The sequence below is a fragment of the Andrena cerasifolii genome, chromosome 2 (genome assembly GCF_050908995.1).
Source record: "Andrena cerasifolii isolate SP2316 chromosome 2, iyAndCera1_principal, whole genome shotgun sequence".
NCBI lineage: Eukaryota > Metazoa > Arthropoda > Insecta > Hymenoptera > Andrenidae > Andrena > Andrena cerasifolii.
The window spans coordinates 26,393,332-26,411,589 of NC_135119.1; the positions used below are offsets into that span (position 1 = coordinate 26,393,332).

Sequence of the window (18,258 nt, forward strand, 5' to 3'; positions counted from 1 at the left end):
TACAGTGCTGAATCGAACGAGTCAAGTGTTAGACTCTAAGGACAGTGGAAATAAGTGTAAATATTAAAAGGAGAAACGTCGTGACGCGTTTAAGGAAGGCGACCATATGAAGCCAAATGAACGACTCGTGTTTCCCAGTTCCTGAACGCTTCATTGATTCGCTGGGAATTCTGTGCTTATCTTATGCTCGCGAAGGCTTGGCTCACTTAATGGTGGTTCTATAGCAAATGAATATTTGCATGCCGCAGTTATGTGCTTCCATTGTGAAAACATAATTGTTTTATGGTGATAATATGTCAAAATCAAACATAAGGAAGATAACGGTTGACCCTACGAAATGTAATACAGACTCTCGTCGACCAAGCGTGTTTGAGAGGTTGGGGACCAAACCAGCAGTCACTGCCGGCCAAAATTCGTCGGATTATTGCAGAAACTGGGCGTTGAACGGCAGCTGTTCGTACGGAAAGAATTGCAAGCAAGTATAATTTTGGAGTTACCGTAGTTCGTAAAAAAAAAGTAGATATATGACCATCTACTTAATTTTCGGGCGGGGAGGAGGGATGGATAAAAAGAAATGCATACAGCCTGGCAGAGATTTGAATACACGAGTTGGTGCACTGTATTTTCTATCGATTCAGAGTACAAAAAGAAGTCTTTTACTTGAATTAATCAGGTCACTGTATTGGCTGATGAAATGTTTCAAATTCGTCAGACAAAGTTTGATTGAAATACATAATTTCTATGCAGTGACCTCTCTTCTTGGGATTTTAATGTATAAAGTATAACAGGCTTCGGAATTAAGTGAACGCGACAGCCGCTTTTCAGAGGCAACGCCTCCTTTTTCCCGCCACACGTCTTAGCCCCCGCGGTGGCCTAGGTGCTTGGAGCGCATCAGGCCCGTACCACGTGAAACACGCGTGGTGTGTTGACAAAAGAAAAACGCATCAAAAATCGTGCTCTCTGGGACGATGGGAAAACATATTGATACAATGTCGCTCCAATGCGCCACGGGTGGTTCATATAGTACGGGCCTAAGGCGCTCCAAACACCTAGGCCGCTGCTAGGGCCAAGACGCGCGGCGGGAGAAAGGAGGCGTTGCCCCTGAAAAACAGCCGCCACTTTCGCTTAATTTCCAAGCCTGAAGTATAATATCAAGTTTGCCGGTTTGAGACTAAGCTAGGGATTATTATCCATTTCGTTTAAAGTGATCGATGTTTTCTTGATTATGCAACTAGATATGCAAATACTCATACGTTAATAAGCCCATCCAAACGTGCCAAGAAGGATAATGCTATTGCGAGTACAACGGGAGTAAGTAGCACATTATTTTAATCGTAATTCCATAATAAATTCTGTTAATTATCGAAACTGTATTATTGTTTGGACGGAGGATAGACATTTAAACACGAATTTATCAATGCACAGCTTATTGAGGATCCGTTTAAAAGGCTTACTTCTAAGATCGTAAAGAAGGCGTCGCATAGTCCCGACTTAAATCTAGAAGAGTGGAATCAAACAGATTTGGAATACGAGGACGAGAAGGTGTTGGAGAGGCGCAGGCAGCTGTTGCAGCGGGAACTAGAGTTACAAATGAAGAAGGATAAGGAAGTTCATGGGAAAGACAAAGTGAGACAGAAGAAAAAGGCAATGACCTCTTCCTCTAGTTCTCGTACCTCGAGTACATCTAGCAGTAGTAGCAGCTCTAGTAGCGAAGACTCGTCTTCTAGTTCGACGTCCGACTCGCGAAAGAAAGTTAAGAAAATAAAATCTAAACGCCATCACAGCGGCTCTACAGATTATGACGAAGATAAAGAGAGAAGGAGAAAGTAAGTTACTTTCGTTATAGTTCATTAAGGAAAATGTACTTTATCCGTGAGATTGAAACCTTTCTTTTCCCTGACACAATAAAATCGCGGGTTTCTAAATGTTTCTTGAAATTCATTGCACTCGGCAGATTGAAATTGAAAAGGCTTGGCACGAAGAACGAGAAGCCAGCGGTTAAGAAGAAACGTAAGTTTGAAAGTAGTTCAACGAAAAAAGAAGCCAGCACCAGATCGGCAAAGAAGTACAGCTCGTCGTCAACGTCCAGGAAGCATTCTACTACCCCTCGTACAAGATCGCCCGCGATACAAGTGTCTGCGACAGTAGCGTCTACAACGGCGACGGTATTAGGTTCTTCGGTATCCGTGCCGCATCACGGGACGTCAGCTAAAGTTAGAGAAAGAAACAGGAGCGAATCCCCGAAAGCGACAAAGAACAGGGATGTGGAGAAGGAGGACAGGCATTACAAGAAAGTACGAGACGTGGACGAGCTGTCTAAAGACAGTGCCAAGAATAAATCGTTCGATAAAGTGAAAGATCAGGACAAAGAGAAGAGTCGCTCCATAGACGAGAAGATAAAAACTGATGAAAGGCTTAAGCTAAAGTGTAAGGAGAAGGAGATACGTTCTAGAACACCACCGACATCGGACAGATCGAAGCATCAGCATTCGAAAGAAACGATCCCGACAAAAAGTCGACGTAGCCGTACACCAGAGAAGTCGTCGAGATCAAAGCGAGAAGCTACACCAGCGAAAGCTCAAGATAGGCCGGTCTCCACGAACAGATCTCGGGACGTAGAGAAGAAGGACCGCGAGCCGCATAAGAGCGACAAAACTAAGGACAGAGAAGATATTCGAAAGAGCGAGCAGAGCAGCAAGACCAGGCAATTACCGAGTCAAGAAGAGAGCCATAAAAGAATCGGTAAAGAGTTCGACGATAAAGCGTATTTGGGTGAGAAAACGCGACAGAAGAGCAGGGAGCGGCGCGACAAAGACCACACGAGGGATGAACGAGGTCATTCGAGGGTTGCTCGGGACCAACGAGACCCTCGCGATAAGGACAAGGAGGAGTTACAGGAACGTTGTCGCGAGCGGCAGCGAGAGAGGGATCGCGACCGGGACAGAGATCGGGAGCGCGATCGTGACCGAGAAAGAGACAGAGATCGGGACAGGGACCGTGACCGAGATCGGGATCGCGATCGGGACAACAGGGACCGTGATCGTGATCGTGATAGAGATCGCGAACGTGATAGGGAAAAGGAGCCGATAAAACCAAGGGACAGGGATGTCCCCCCTTTGGTTTCTACGTCGATAAATATAGCGACAGATAAGAATTCGCGTTATAGTCGGGACAAGGAGCGAATAGTTGGAAAGGATAGTACTTTCGAGAAGAATGGCACTCGAGAACGTAGAGGCGATAGGGAAAGAGAACGATCGGAGACAAAGGCACTTCCGGAACGGGATAGAACAGCTTCTCAACGAATTGATAACAGGTACGAGAGGGGTACCGTCGATAAGGACGCTGCGGCTCGTAAGCCTGGCGTAAATTCACCCAGGGATCGCGTTGAACGTTTCCCAAGAGAAAGATCTTTGGATAGGACGTCTCTGCTTGACAAGAGTGTGCACAGTGCACCTGCACCGTCGCAGGCGGCTTCCTTACCGCCTGTTCAATCCTCCATAGCGTCTTCGTCGTCCTCGTCCGCGCCACCCACGCTATCGACATCGCGAGACAACTTAATCGACAGAATAGACACCGGGCACTACGATCGAGAGAGGCACAGGCGATTCAGTACCAGGTATGACCGAGGCCACACGTCCGAGCACGATCAGGCCCGTGCCACGCCGACCAAAGTTGATCGCCTGATCGAGAGACGGGAAACTAGTCCACGGCGCGCTATTGAGATCGATAGAAATTATAATAGAAACTATGGCCGACTGTCCGAGCACTGGGATGAACCAGAGGAAGCGTCCACGCATTTAGATTATCGCGAGCATCATGTGCACGACGAAGATAGGAGGAAGACTGTCGATGGAAGGAGATACGATAGCCCGTTCGAGGAAAGGCGTGGAATCCGCGAAGAACGATCTCGAGAATCCAGGTACGTCGTTCAAGCTGCGGACAGGACATCCTTCGATGATCATCGACATCATCATCACCACCACAGGCACCCGCTTTACCCTGGAGAGAAATTGAGGAATAACACATCAATTCGGTATGTCTTCTTTAGAATGCCATAATCAACTTAAAATCATCAGGAGTTAATCGCGTTTGACCGTGCTCGAAAGTCACTGGACGCAGTTCGCGACTCAGCACGCGGCATGCCATGGATAGGTTGCTAACTAAGATATTTTCAGTTTCAATCTTTTAATGGAGGTATTTATTTCAAAATGTAATATTGTTCTGTGTTCGTTGCCTTTATTAGAGATGAGAATGTTACTAATGAGGACTGGGATGGTCACCATCGTGACGTGGAGCATGGTAGGGATCGAACTTATGGGCCCGTTGATTGGGAAGAAAGAGAATGGCGAGTAAGAGCGTTATGGGATAGCAGGGACAGCCTCCCCCGGTCAGAAGTGCACGATGAAGACTGGAACTCCAGATACGATAATTCTATGTCCGATTGGAAATCGAGCGATCGAAAGTGGGATAACCAATCCGTCCACATTCGTGGGCACTATAGAAACGACAGATCAAAGGAATTAGAAATAGGAGAGTCTACTTCGCATAGGTATGCTATTAATCAATTTTATTTAACCGATATATCTAATATATACGTACTAGGTTTTATATAGCACAGCTTAGAAAGCATTTGAAACACCACGTGCGAATTAATAATGTATTTTATTTCCTTTTCTTTCTTAGCAAAAGGAGAACTTATAACAGCTCTGAAACCAGAGACGAATGTACAGTTCATGCATCATCCAAACAAGCATCTCTCTATGGTAGTATGAAAGAAGAACCTATCAATAAAAAGTTAATGGAACTAGCTGAAGGTAAATTGCCCACCACGAGAGAGAAATCCACAGACAGCTTTCAAAAGAAGTCTTTGCCGAAAGAAAAGCCCGAAACGAAAGAACCCCCCGCGGCTGAATCGAAACGTACTTGTATCGATGAATCCTTGCAAACACTTCATACAGAAAGTGATCTAAGCGATATTAGCGACGATCCAGATGACATACTGAACATGGAAGATATTACGGTATGTTATACCTTTGAACCCCGCGTTGTCTTTTATTTACATATTTGACTTCACAATACATAGATTCACTGATACTTACAGGATGTCGATACAAATAAAACGAAAGGAAATAAGAAAGCTCTCGATACCACGCAGCGGGATGCCCCGACAGCAACGCAAGAGCCAGCTCCGTCGTCTCCAAAGGAAACAATAGAGGACACTGTCTTTAACGCAAAAGGAAAAGATAACGCGGACGCAATGTCATTTAGGTACTACATTTAATCTCATTGACTTTTTTTTATTAAGGGGACCTTCCGGTCTCGAGCCCAAAAAAATAGGTGATCTTTAGGAATTAATTAAAGGAAAACTACTATATATAATTTAATGGGACTTTTTGCATTGTATTAAGGATGTCTTAAATTATAGAAAAATATGTTTTGTTTTATAATTAATCATTACAGACGGCACTAGGGAGTCGTTAAAGTCAAGGCTTCAGAAAATTGATCCAAATCGGTGGGACCTGTATCTCCAAAAGTTATGATCCGATTCGACTGAAACTTTTTTTGTTTTGAAGAATATACTTCTAGCTAGGAGGAAAACCAGAAAAAGTACAAAAATTACATTTTTTTTAGAAAATAACGACACTTGAAGTTTGAAATCACTTTCCCCCTATATTTTTCGTCCTTTCAACGCCTTTGAAAATTATAAATTTTCAAATTTTGTATTTTTTTCTGGTATCCCCCTAGCCCGAAGTATATTCTTCAAAATGAAAAAAGTTTCAGTCGAAACGGATAATAATTTTTGGAAATACAGGTCCCACCGTTTTGAGAACACTGTTTCGAGAAAAACGTGTTTAAAGTTTTAAAGTTGTTATCCATGCATTTGCCGCTACTCAAATGCCTATAACTTCGGGAATTTTACGAATTTCAACAAATCCTTTTAAACACGTATTCCTCAGAGGTTGAACATTCGAAAAATGAAATAAAAAAATCGGCTTTTAGACTGGAAGGTCCCCTTAATTAAGTAGAAAATTAAAATGTCTTATCATCTTGCATATTCATACGACTAAAATTTTACGCAGAAACATGGAAGATGAAAACATGGAAACTATGGATTTCGAAGAAATTTCTGATGGCGAACTAGAGGAAGATATTAAAACAAGTGGTAAAGGTCTGGGCGATGCTTTAGGAGTTGATTGGGAAAGTCTTGTTAAAGAAACACAGCTTCGAAGACCTGCATCGTGTAATCAGAATGTAGAAAATCGTTGGCAGTGCAAAGCAATTCTCCATAGGATCGGTGTTTCCACGAAACACGCGGGCGAAGATCTGATGAAAAAGCTGGCGAAGAAATATGGCAAAGATGGTACATTGTCTGATATATTTTTATGGAGAACTGCGCATTGTAATACAGGTGTACATCAACGAATATTTATTTACAGATCACACGGAACTTTTTCTTCACAACGTCGCGTTTATGCACACAGCGCTTACACGTAATCGCTTGTTACGCGACTTGAACAACGGCATGTTACCTGGCGTGGATGACTTTCTTTATAGGTAAATTGGTTTCTACATTAGTTTTTAACGATACTACATAGTATGACCACATGTATTACATTATTCTGTTATAGGAATAGCAATGTAAATATTGAAGAGGACGTGGATTCCGATCTAGAAGTTCTGAGACCTTGTACAGCTCTGTACGAGGAAGCGAAATGTTTATTACAACAAGTTGTGTGAAAAGAGCTTTTATTTGTAGGACATGACTCCCAGAATTGCACTTCGCTGCTATATCGATAGCATAGCATAGGGCAGAAGTGCATAAATTTGTTAATCGCTAGTTTGGCTCAGCTGCTCGCTTATTCGCTGTAGCCAATTTAGCCATTTATGGTGCAATGTAGAAAAGAATTAAATTGGTACAATTTTTCTTATATACGTAGACCTTTGATTTACTATAATTAATCGTCGTTTTGCATATTATTCAATATTTACATACTTCTCTTTTATGGAAATTATAACCATTGAGATTGAATATTATGAGTAGTTCTATTCAAAGAACATAAGACTTCGGTAACTAGGACATTATATGTATTAATGGTATTATATATCATATTCTTTCCTTCGAGTTTAAAAAAAAATATTGTCTTCATTCAAGATACTGAAATTTAAGGGAAAAAAATTATTTTTAAAAGGTTTGTGTGCTTCTTTATACTTCTAACATTATTTTTCTATTATTCTTTAACACTTATCAGGTGTCTTACTAATTAAATTTGGTGTACATTTAAGATGACCGTTTATAACGAGGAAAGATGAATATTTCACCTTATTAAACGGTAGTTATTCGTATTATTTGTCAAACAACAATTAGCGTTGTTTAAAGAATCTCTTATCGTATTCAAAAGTAGTAACTGAAACAACATCGTTCTGCAGTATAGCCATTGCTTTCTCTAATAGACGTTCGTTTTCATCATTCTAAAAAGAAAGTATATAATGTAAATATAAAACCTTATTAAAACAGTGCAAATAAATAAACAGTATAAACAAAACCTGTATAGAAGAATGTGAACCTCCATCTTTAGTGCTTTTCTTTTCAAGCCTTTTCATCTTTTCAACGTTTGTGCAATATAGTTCATACAATATGAGACCTGAGATATTAAGAAAAGTGACTAAAATTATTTTCTTTACAGGCAAATATCGGCACGCACGTAGTGAAGAATTAAGCTTTTGGGGAAATAATTTACCTCTTTTTTTACAATCACCGCAATTCAAAATATTCAAGACGGAGAGTAAATCGTTGCAGAACTTCCATTTCGTATCAAGCTCGGCGTCAGTTAAATCTGATATAATTTTCAAAATGATATAACATAGATGGATGATTTCAGAATAGGATACAGATATGTGTGTTCCTGTACCTGCCCATTCAAGACCCTCAGTTCTGCCGAAGTATGAAATGATTCGGAACTTCATGTCCATAATGAGATAATTACTGTGAGGAACCACAGCCGAAATTTCCTTTTGCATAAATTTGAATATCTCCCGCGGACTCTTGTAGGAAGCTTCTTCTCTGATTGCTGCCAAGGCAGAACGAATCGAACGTATCTAATGAAAAAAGAAAAAAACAGTGTACCTGCAACTGAGAGAAAGTTATTGAAGCAAAACATGACAGGTTTTTTATTACTCGATAAAAAGCAGTTATACGTAACATTGCTCTTCCAGTAGTGTTAATAATGTTCACTTATAATTACTAATAGCTACGCATTTCTGTTGTAGTACCTAATGGTTTTGTTATTAGAATACATAATATACATTCATTTTTCCTTTTGAGATAAGAGAAACGCAAGCAAGGATAAGCCAGTTAGGAAATAAACTATTAACCTGCCAGAAGTGCCCATAGTTTTCTGAGGAGATCATAGGCAACAACGCTAGACATATCCGCATGAAGTAGTCTTCGATGTTGTACACAAAGTGTGTGAATAAATATATAAATACCTGTCGGTTCTTCAAAGTTGTCGGACAACTGTCGCAGGTCCAAGAAGTATCCATATTAAGAGGATCTTTGGCTAACATATTTCCAGGACAGTGATCGGATGCACACAATAGTGCTCCTAGTTTAGATCCCAATTCCTATTATACAAACATAGTTACTTCATATTTTTTTAAAGTTGTTCAGCTAACAGTAGTAGTAGTCATAAATTTCCAAGTAGATACTAGTAATGTTTACGCAGAGCGATTGTTTACAGATTTACCGTAGGATCACTGCATCTCTTGCATGCGCAGGAGAAGTGTTTGGTGGTGCTTAAGAATTGCCTTCGCAGCGTCGTGTCCCAAAATAGGCTTGTGTAGGACATAGTCAGCTCTTCTCCAGCGGAAATCGGAAGAGTCGCGCTAACGTACAGCCGGTGTTCCCCATCGAAGTGGTGTCTGGTATTCGGCACGCAACAGTGATTCTGCATACTTCCCATAGGGTAAAGACCGCGTAAACTCGACGAATGATCTTTATCTTGGACGCTGACCGTTTCGAACCCGTTCGTGTTGAACGCCCCGCACACGTGTCTCATTAATTCTACATCTTCTTCGCTTGGTGGATTTGCTACGTTGCGTTGAAGCAGTTCAACCTTGTTGCAGGCATCCGTTATAATTAAAATCATCAGACACAAGTGGAAAGCGTAGCGCTCTTTTCATACGTCTACTGTATTTTGTGGTTTAATGTCGGGCGTAAATAATTGTTAAATCCATCAGTGTTATATACTTGACGATGGCTGTTACACTATTCTATTACTCTTAATTTTAGTATTCTATATTTTATGGAGCGATCGCTCTTTAAATGGGACCAACCAGTCACAGAATATTAGCCACTAACATTCTTGAAAAGCATTTCATAGATGTGAATGTTAGAAGTAATTTTTTACAAAGAAAAAGAGAAGATGTCACTGTCTTACTAGCTTCTCATGAAGTGGTTTGTAACACTTTACCTAAGGCACTCTGCATTTTAAGCCCGGTTCCATATTAAAAAGCTTTCCCTCATTAGTCACGCAATTATAACAAGTATAGCTGATGGAAGAAACATAGCGAAGTACTCGAAGCATATCTAAGTTGTTTCTCAGAAATGTTGACTTCCAACATTATCTGCTTCTCATTTTGCTTCGCTATACGTTTCTTCCAACTGTTCCGCCTCGACCACACTCCGATAAGAAATGCAAATCTGAAAATTGTACACGCACCTCGTAATTAGGCATAAGACTCCGATCGCTCTGAAGCGCGGCCAAGCATTTACGTTGCTCCTCGGTCATGAAGAGCGCGCGTATAGGTATCACAGCCATCAGCAAGTCCAAGGACCAGTCGGTCCCGCAAGTCGGTACCAATGACCTCAGATACTGGCACTCGTAGTTGGCATGCTTAGGCGAATCCTCGCACTGCACCGAGCAAACCGGCAATCCGCACCCGCGATCGCACGGGAACAACGGGCATTCGATTTTGTAACAGCACACGCACAACCGCAAATGCTTGCCCACGCGCCTCGGCCCGATCACCAAAGGCGCGTCCACGTAGATCAACTCGTTTGCTTGAATGTCACGAGCGGCGAACATCCCGCGACCCCCCAATGCCGAGTAATCGATTGTCCATGCTCGTGGACCTTTGTCCAGGATGTTGTTCCTCTTCAAATGGGACACCAGCACTCCCTCAACCATCTCTGGTTCTACGATATCGGGGAGACTCATTTCCAGCGAGTCAGTTGTAAAGCTCGAACTCTTCTTCGCCGAGGAAGAAGCACCGGATGATCACCGTCCTCGACGACGGTGGCTACCGCAGTATCTGCGTTCCTGCATTTCCTCTCCGTATATATATATACGTTTGAGAAAATACGCCGATTATGTAACATATATAGACCATTCATATAGGTCAACACAGTTACATTAACCTTACGCGTAGGGATGAATGAGAGAGTGCCGGGTTCGGTGGAGGGATCGATGACCCCGTGCACCTTGGAGACTTTCATTTGTATCGGACGATTCGCGCGCGCTGTACAGTTAGCTAGATGAATTTCATGAATTTCGAGCGGCAACGAGCATGTATGAACGGGTGATGGTATTATTTCATGCTCATTGCCGCGTGCTGATTCAGCCTAAAATAGAGCTAGAATTCTGCAATTACGACGCCTCGCGCCCTCCTATTATTTGGTAGCAAACGTACCGCTTATGAATTTCGGGGAAAGGTGATAAAGATACATGGTATCGACGTATATTTTTTTTGTTTATTATCGACGAAGCAAATTTTCACGCAAGCGTAGCCGATATACTGTCATCGTTTGTATAGATGAGCGTTGCTAAGACTACCAGGTAGTCGGCTACCTGCAACAAATGCCGCCTACGCTAGGTATTACATATGTATACGATACATACGTAGTTATATCGTCCAGGAGCAGTGTAAACTAGGGAATGTGTCGTATTTGGTCGCGGTTCACGTTTTTTTAGCCCCCGACGATCGTCGAGTACGCAAAGGTAATTGGAATCGTATGAAATGATCTACAGCCGGCATGGTGAATGGGTCGCCTGAAATAAAAATCGTTCCCCGTCAGACCATTAATTTTAATTGACGTTTGGGAAACGTTCGTTAAATAATACGCGCGCGTCTCACTCACGCGAACGTTCTTAATCGCCCGTAGTAAGCACGTAAAGTGGAATCACGCGCTTTTTCTCTTTTTATTTAGAATGCATTATATAAGGAAGCTAACTGGAGAATTCATGAATGAAAAGATCCTCGTACTGGCGACTCTTTTTGCTTTAACGGCTGGTTTCCCACAAGGACTAAACTGCAGCGGCGATCCCTGTATGTACGGAATTTGTTTAGAGGATCCAAACAGGTATACGAATGAATGATCGACTACTGTGACTTGTAAGATTTATTCGTTTGGAGATTTAATTATCGTTAGATCGACCGCATTGTTTTAAACGTTAAGGATTCTTTTCGCGCTACCTTTTTGGGCCGATGTGTAATTTGCTGCGTTAGTGTATTCGTTCGTTAGTATAATTACTCGTAGTTAACGCAATTAATGTTCATTCCGCGTGCATAATACAGCACGTACTCTTGTTACTGCATCGACGGCTACACTGGAATCAACTGCGAGATTAATTGGGACGATTGTTGGTCCAATCCATGCCTGAACGGAGGGACGTGCAACGACGCCGTTGCAGCGTACAATTGCACCTGTGCCGAGGGTTTTGTAGGTAACTCGCGATCCCTTGCGTTTACTTTCTATCGCATGTGCGAATATAGACACGCTGACATGTTAGCACGGAGGATGATTAAATGATGCACGTGCGTGAGCTTCACCGGGCAGTGCAAAGTCGAAATACCATGCTAGCACCGATCAGTTATAGACCACTTGTAATGATTCATAATCGAATTGTAATTGCCGCTTTGTTCACGGGATATTATCTTCTATCGATGAAGTTCAGTAGCTTTTGGATTACGTTTCCCTGGCACGTCGCGTGTACTTGCAGGCACAAATTGCGAGCAAAGGTACAGCGAGTGCTCGAATCAACCCTGTCTGAACAACGGTACCTGCCTTGACTACGATGGCATCACTTGCCAATGTCCTGATGGATATTCAGGTAGAAAAATAATATAGAAATAAGTGTCGTACCTTCGTCTACTTTACACTCTGTTTTACCTCTTTTTTTTTTCTTTTTAAGGTGATTATTGCGAAATCGATGCCTCAGTTTGTAACGACACCATATGCAAGAACGGAGGCGAATGCGTGGAGGGACCTGGGTTCTCCTTCTTTTGCCGCTGCCCCGAAGGTATTCGATATCTATTACAAAGCTACGAACGATGCTTCACCTATGTTTTTATTGAACAGGGTGGACTGGCCGATTATGCGACGAGGACATCGACGAATGCGTTACATCGCCGTGCAAAAACGGGGGTCTCTGCATCAACGTGCCCGCTTCGTATACTTGCGCTTGCCTATTCGGTAATCCCCAGTTGATCAAATGCTTAAATCGATGGATAGTATGCTCATAATTCTGAAGCGCGATATAGACCAAGGGTCAAGCTCGTTAATGGTAAATGTTCTCTGCAAGGGTACACAGGCAAAGATTGTGACAAGGCCATCATATCCTGCGAGGAGAATCCTTGTAAGAACGATGCAATATGTTTGTTCGAGGACGAGCGACCAGTCTGTTACTGCGTCCCAGATTATCACGGCACGTTGTGCGAGCTAAAATACGACGACTGCGAGTCTAAATTTGCGAACTGCGAGAATGGAGGCACCTGCGTCGATGGTATCAACAGCTTCACTTGTTCTTGCCCAACGTTCTACGGTGGGCCATTCTGCGGTGTCTACAATGATCTTCCATCGACCGCGTCGTCGACCCTCGAAGAAACCTTTGAGACTGATAGCGATAAGGGGATCACTGCCAGTACTTTCTTTCCCGCAAAATCATCGGCACTGCCGGAAAGCGATACATCGTCGTCAACGACTGCTTCCACGACGGCACAGTCTTCGACTTCCACCACTGGTACCAGCCGTCTTTACACGAAATGGTACCCATTCACCGAAACATTGTCCACTTTAGATAGGAATGGTGGTAACTTCTTCAGTAGTAGCAGTGGTAGTAGCACAGGGACTACGCCATTTGTTGTCGACGTCTCGGTGTATTCCGCTACGACCAAAGAAGTGTCTAAAACCGAGAGCGTCTCGTTGGAGGCCCGAACATTTCCTTCTGTTTGGAGCGAGATCTCCTCGATGACTCCGACGATGAAGGTTGAAACGGAATACGAGACACGAAAATCGATTCACAACGAAAGCACCACTGCTGAAACTACTTATCAAGGAGAAGATACTAGGGCATTTACGACCATCAGCGATACGTCTTCTTCTGAAGCGAGTAGCACGGCTGGATACGTTCCAAGTACAGGGTAAAATCGATTAAAATATAAATAGAATAAGAGGAACGTTTCCACATGCTTCATTGTCATTTAGGTTTCATCCTATGGTAACTACATCGCCGGAGAAAACTACGGAGGAAGCCACGACAATAGGAAATGAAACAAGCACCTCGTTCTCTGCTGTTACGTCAGCTTCGACTTTCGCGGAGCCTTGGCAAAATAGAAGCTCAGAGCCGAGTACACCGACGGTAGAAGTGCCAAAAACCACACCTCCCCCGTTCACAGATAAATGGACCTTTACACAGCCATTGAAGTCTTCAAGTACAGATGTGGAGAGTTCTACGTCTCCATTCCCTAATAGTACTTCTTCGTCTACAACAAGTAGTACTACTATTCGATCAGTATTAGAGGAAGGTACCACTGTTAGCGAACATGAACAGTCGTCAACAACAGTGAAGAGTAGCACTGAATGCCAGGGGATATTATGTACAAGTCCTACTGCACCGCCTGCACGTAACGACAGTGATGTAAGGAATGTCTTTAATACATTATTCAGCGCTTCGGTATTGATAGAAATATTAATGTAACCGCTACGTAATTCTAGTGCAACTGCTCTCGTCGTGGAGATTGCAAAACTGGTCCTAGCATAACGCGTGCAGCCTTTAATGGGAAATCTTACGTGAGACAGCAGGTTAGCGTAGAGGTTTCTAATAAGAAGAATGCCACGTTAAGAATCTTTGTGAGACTCAGAACGCGCTTCAAGGATGGCATTATATTGCATGTCTATTTCGACGATGAAAAATATGCCCTCGTGTATTTGGAATACGGTTCCTTGAAATTTCAATTCTCCTGCGGACTTGAAACTATGTTGCTTGGCGAGATAGATTCGCCTATTGATAACGGATACGAAGTAGATATCGATACAAGGTATAACAAGTGGATGAAATATCGGTGATAGTCGGAAGAAAGTTTAAAAGGTCCGAGGATCCCTCGAAAGGAACCAGTGGCATCAGTATAAGCAAAGTTAGATTAACATTACTTCTATATACGCAGACAAATGTGTTTTTTAAACTTTCTCTTGATTATCATTGTATATTTATAGTATCTTCGTTTTATGTGTTTATTATTTTATTTGTAGGTTTCAGTATTTCATGAGAAATGAGACTAACAAGTGTTCAGCTCGCTTGTTAGTGAATGGGACTTCAGCAGTCAGCGGTGAACAAATTTTACCTTTACAAGGAAATCTTCCACAATATGCCAACTTACATTTAGGTGGCATACCATCAGTATTCTCCCAATATTTTTCTCATGTCTCCATGGGATTTACTGGCTGCATGGACTCGTTAAAGGTTTGCCACGCTTCGATAAATGGAAAATTATTTACTGTTCCGACTAACTTTATGTAAGCAACCGTATACGTATTTGAAATGATTTATTATCAATGTAGATAAACGATGTCCCCCGTCACTTTATCCACGATTCCACAGAAACATTTCAAATCGAGGACTGTGTATCTTTTCTGTGTTTATCGAATCCATGTCAGAATTTTGGTGCATGCGAAGAGATAAACGGCGCAGTGGGTTGCAGGTGCATACCTGGGTAAGATAATTCGTTCGATTAATCAACTAGATACGTGGTAATTAGTAGCTGTTGCAAAATCTCACAAAATAGAGTATTATTTAATTGGACAGATATACAGGCCCGTTTTGCGAGCGCTCAACGTGCGATGAAACTCCTTGCGCGTTGGGTGCAACTTGCATCAGTTCACCAGGGACCGGCTTTGTTTGCGTCTGTCCGCTCGGCACTCATGGACTTCTGTGCGAAGAAGGTAATCGCCATCGCGCATTTGATCGAAATTACAGAGCATGCAATTGTTTCATCGCAAAACTTCCAGATACTGTTCTAACGCGACCATCGTTCTCGGTACTCGTACCTGGATTCTCGTCCTACGTCGCTTACGGTGTCTCCAATTCTATAAAAGATACCATGGAATTGAAGATGAAGCTCATACCACGTACTTTCGAGCAAATATCTCTGATAGCTTACATAGGGCAAAGCGGGTCGCGCCGTGACCTGTCGGACCATCTTTCCGTTACGTTTGTTCGTGGCTACGTCATGCTAACGTGGGACTTGGGAGCAGGTAAACGTGCATCGTGATGTATCGTTTGCGTATTGTTTTATTTCACGGTAATATTTCGATAGGTGTGCGCAGAATATTTACAAGTGTTCCCCTGAGCGCTGCGGCAGTGCCAGCAACGGCAAGTAAGAGTTACATAGCGCATACGATTCGAGTCGGGAGAAGTGGTAGAGACGCGTGGCTCGCAGTAGACGGCATAGGTAACGTAACAGGGCGAGTGGTTGGATCCATGACTAGACTCGACGTGTCCCCGATACTGTACATTGGTTCGTTAGCTCTCCATTCCGTATCTTTATTCGCTAGCATTTCTATTACGAAAGAACAATAATTCTCCAAATGCTACTGTTAATCAGGTGGACACAAATCAAAGAACTTTGAGTCTTTACCCCACGATCTGCCTCTCCACACTGGATTTTCTGGTTGTATATTCGACATCGAGCTGCGCGCAGAAAACGCAATTTATCCGATAACAAGTTCTAGCCCTGCAACGGGTCGTGGTGTCGGCGAGTGTCACCGCAACGAGTGCATTCGTCATTCATGTAAAAATGGTGCAGTATGTTTGAATCATGGAGCTACGTATAGGTGAGCCTCTTTTCGAATTTAATGGACAGTCTTCGTATCTGATTCACTCATATTTATCAATTATTTCAGTTGCATTTGTACAAAGGAGTGGATGGGTTCTGATTGCTCCATACCAATAGAGTCATTATCCTCTGTTAATTCATCCTCTTGTCACACTTCGGACTAGCAAAATTGTTGTTACTATGTTATTATGCGTTCAAGGTTCATTTAATTAACCCTTGTACATTAACTAATATTTTCTATGCCACTTTTCGGTCGGCATGTCACAGAGTAAGAATTTAAATGCACAAATAAGATGGCTGCAGCTAAACGAGATTGTAAGTCGAATTTATTCTGATCGTGAAACCATTCTACGGACCCCCAGTGAGAAGCCTACGGAGAAATGCAGAGTAACATTAAACAGTTAGAAGCGAATACTATTTAAATTATTTAAGGGATCATTCTGGTAATCGCGCCGCTAAATTCGACAACATTCAGGTTTTCTTTTCTCAGTGAATACAACGAATAACAATGTCAAACATTACAAGTAGCTTAATAAATGAAAAAAAAAGTTTGACATCGTTATTCATTGTATTCACTGAGAAAAAAAAGCCTGAATGTTGCCGAATTTAGCGGCGCGATTACCAGAATGACCCCTTAACGAATAATTTCATATAAAGACCTGATAGTCTTCCTCTAAACGTGACAATTTTACTGCTTCTTCTATGTTAATGACTCTTTCAGCTGCAGCCAGAGTAAGTATCACAGATTTAACCGCGTCAACCCCGTACATGAAACCTATCGATAAAAGACAGTATTATGAATTTTTTATCACACCTATACATGTTAATAATAAAGTTATTTACCATGAACCGCGCTGTAACTGTAAGACATTAAGTGTCTTATCAATACTGCTTTAGTTTCCGGAGACACTGCAGGAGCATTTATACTTTTCGTTTTCATCAGATTTACTCTGTAATTGTCGCAAAACCATTGAACCAATGGATCCCACTTGTCGGATTGTAATTTAGTCCATTCTTCGGACTCCTAGAACATAATTTTCTTTTGTCTAGCAAGTGACCTCCATTACTGAAAGGGGTGCGCCGCGTACTTACATTCGAATGAAATAAAACTGTGTCCATTTCTAAACAGTTTACAATATAATTCGCCATGTTCAGTTTGGTGTGATTGTGAGGATTATCTAGTACAGTGTTACACAGAGCCGTCTACAAAGTTAGATATAAGAACATGTATTTCTACAGCCAGATAAATTGTAATATGTTTATACGCCTGAAGAATGATTTACCAAATGCATATTACTTCTGTCGATGATTTCCTTCTGTGCGTCCCATTCCGCAGCTATTGCTAACGCAAGCGGTTTGCTGTCCACTTCAAATATCTTTCCTCTCGGTGTCTTGAGCTTCCTCTGATCGAGAGTAACCTCAAATTTTCCACCGCTCGAGAGAATATTTGTCTTGCGGTAGAACCTTTTTACAGTTGCTGAAACGGCAATCCTCATGTTAAATAGACATGGACAATTTGTTCGAGGTACTCGGTTAATTAAATGGAAATTATAAAAGTACTGAGAAAAATGTTAGGTTAAGTATTAACGTAAAGCTTATGATTTAAAACTGTGTCTTTACCCATGTTTCTTACTATGCTAAACGCTGTAGCGAATTTTCTGTATTTAAAATAATGCATTTTTAAAAAATGTTAAGGTACTTTACTGTCATAAATATTGCAGTGTGCCTTTTTTAGCATGTGTTTGACAAACTCCCTAAGATAGGTTATAGTGTTTGCAGTTGATTGATGGTAATTAGTCAAAATTATTCTATCCTCTTTCAAATATTGAATATTTTAATTCATTTTGAAATTTCTGTTGCAATAGTACTCGTATTAAATCCTTTTCTTAAAAAGTTATACTCATATATGTTATAAAGTTAACATTTCAAATTATAAAATAATACTAAGTATCATAAAATTCTTCTCCACGTATTGAAGAATTATAAAAGTATCTTTCACTATCCATTTATTACAATTTTCTGTTCAATATAGTGACGATAGCTTTCCCATTTCGATTGCAAAATTTTCATTATTTAAATAAAGAATGAATTACAGATTTGAGTAGAATTTCTGTGCACATATTTACTTTTTGCAAATCTTAATTCTAG

At 41.6% G+C, this 18,258-nt stretch overlaps 4 protein-coding genes across 7 annotated transcripts; 2 read left to right on the forward strand and 2 right to left on the reverse strand.

Moving 5' to 3' along the window:
- The first annotated feature begins 21 nt into the window (after positions 1 to 21).
- On the forward strand, positions 22 to 6,931 carry LOC143378867 (uncharacterized). Its single transcript, XM_076830907.1, has 10 exons — positions 22 to 475; positions 1,236 to 1,311; positions 1,426 to 1,826; positions 1,955 to 4,033; positions 4,244 to 4,549; positions 4,684 to 5,020; positions 5,102 to 5,268; positions 6,081 to 6,361; positions 6,438 to 6,555; positions 6,630 to 6,931. The coding sequence occupies exons 1-10, from the start codon at positions 294 to 296 to the stop codon at positions 6,736 to 6,738; spliced, it is 4,056 nt and encodes a 1,351-aa protein (XP_076687022.1). The 5' UTR covers positions 22 to 293; the 3' UTR covers positions 6,739 to 6,931.
- A 144-nt stretch (positions 6,932 to 7,075) lies between these two features.
- Positions 7,076 to 10,217, reverse strand: LOC143378889 (SET domain-containing protein SmydA-8). Of its 2 annotated transcripts, XM_076830989.1 has the most exons (7): positions 9,720 to 10,217; positions 8,745 to 9,113; positions 8,488 to 8,622; positions 7,911 to 8,097; positions 7,740 to 7,835; positions 7,546 to 7,643; positions 7,076 to 7,470 (listed from the first exon to the last, which is right to left on the reverse strand). In XM_076830989.1, the coding sequence occupies exons 1-7, from the start codon at positions 10,215 to 10,217 to the stop codon at positions 7,363 to 7,365; spliced, it is 1,491 nt and encodes a 496-aa protein (XP_076687104.1). In that variant the 3' UTR covers positions 7,076 to 7,362. The 2 variants fall into 2 exon arrangements, with proteins under 2 accessions (XP_076687104.1, XP_076687103.1); XM_076830988.1 differs by having other exon boundaries at positions 7,740 to 8,097.
- Positions 10,218 to 11,207: 990 nt separating this feature from the next.
- Eys (eyes shut) lies at positions 11,208 to 17,403 on the forward strand. 3 transcript variants are annotated; one of them, XM_076830918.1, is made up of 15 exons: positions 11,208 to 11,359; positions 11,575 to 11,723; positions 12,000 to 12,110; positions 12,192 to 12,299; positions 12,359 to 12,472; positions 12,582 to 13,419; positions 13,484 to 13,916; positions 13,994 to 14,316; positions 14,528 to 14,738; positions 14,837 to 14,988; positions 15,081 to 15,217; positions 15,284 to 15,529; positions 15,592 to 15,792; positions 15,880 to 16,108; positions 16,178 to 17,403. In XM_076830918.1, the coding sequence occupies exons 1-15, from the start codon at positions 11,208 to 11,210 to the stop codon at positions 16,272 to 16,274; spliced, it is 3,501 nt and encodes a 1,166-aa protein (XP_076687033.1). In that variant the 3' UTR covers positions 16,275 to 17,403. The 3 variants fall into 3 exon arrangements, with proteins under 3 accessions (XP_076687033.1, XP_076687031.1, XP_076687034.1); XM_076830916.1 differs by having other exon boundaries at positions 15,081 to 15,529; XM_076830919.1 differs by having other exon boundaries at positions 11,252 to 11,359; positions 11,575 to 11,719; positions 15,081 to 15,529.
- L(2)k14505 (ATP synthase mitochondrial F1 complex assembly factor 2 homolog l(2)k14505) lies at positions 15,549 to 18,021 on the reverse strand. Its single transcript, XM_076831016.1, has 6 exons — positions 17,731 to 18,021; positions 17,394 to 17,587; positions 17,203 to 17,313; positions 16,954 to 17,134; positions 16,770 to 16,885; positions 15,549 to 16,480 (listed from the first exon to the last, which is right to left on the reverse strand). Exons 1-6 carry the CDS (start codon positions 17,786 to 17,788, stop codon positions 16,334 to 16,336), a joined length of 807 nt encoding a protein of 268 aa, XP_076687131.1. The 5' UTR covers positions 17,789 to 18,021; the 3' UTR covers positions 15,549 to 16,333.
- Between the last annotated feature and the right edge of the window lie 237 nt (positions 18,022 to 18,258).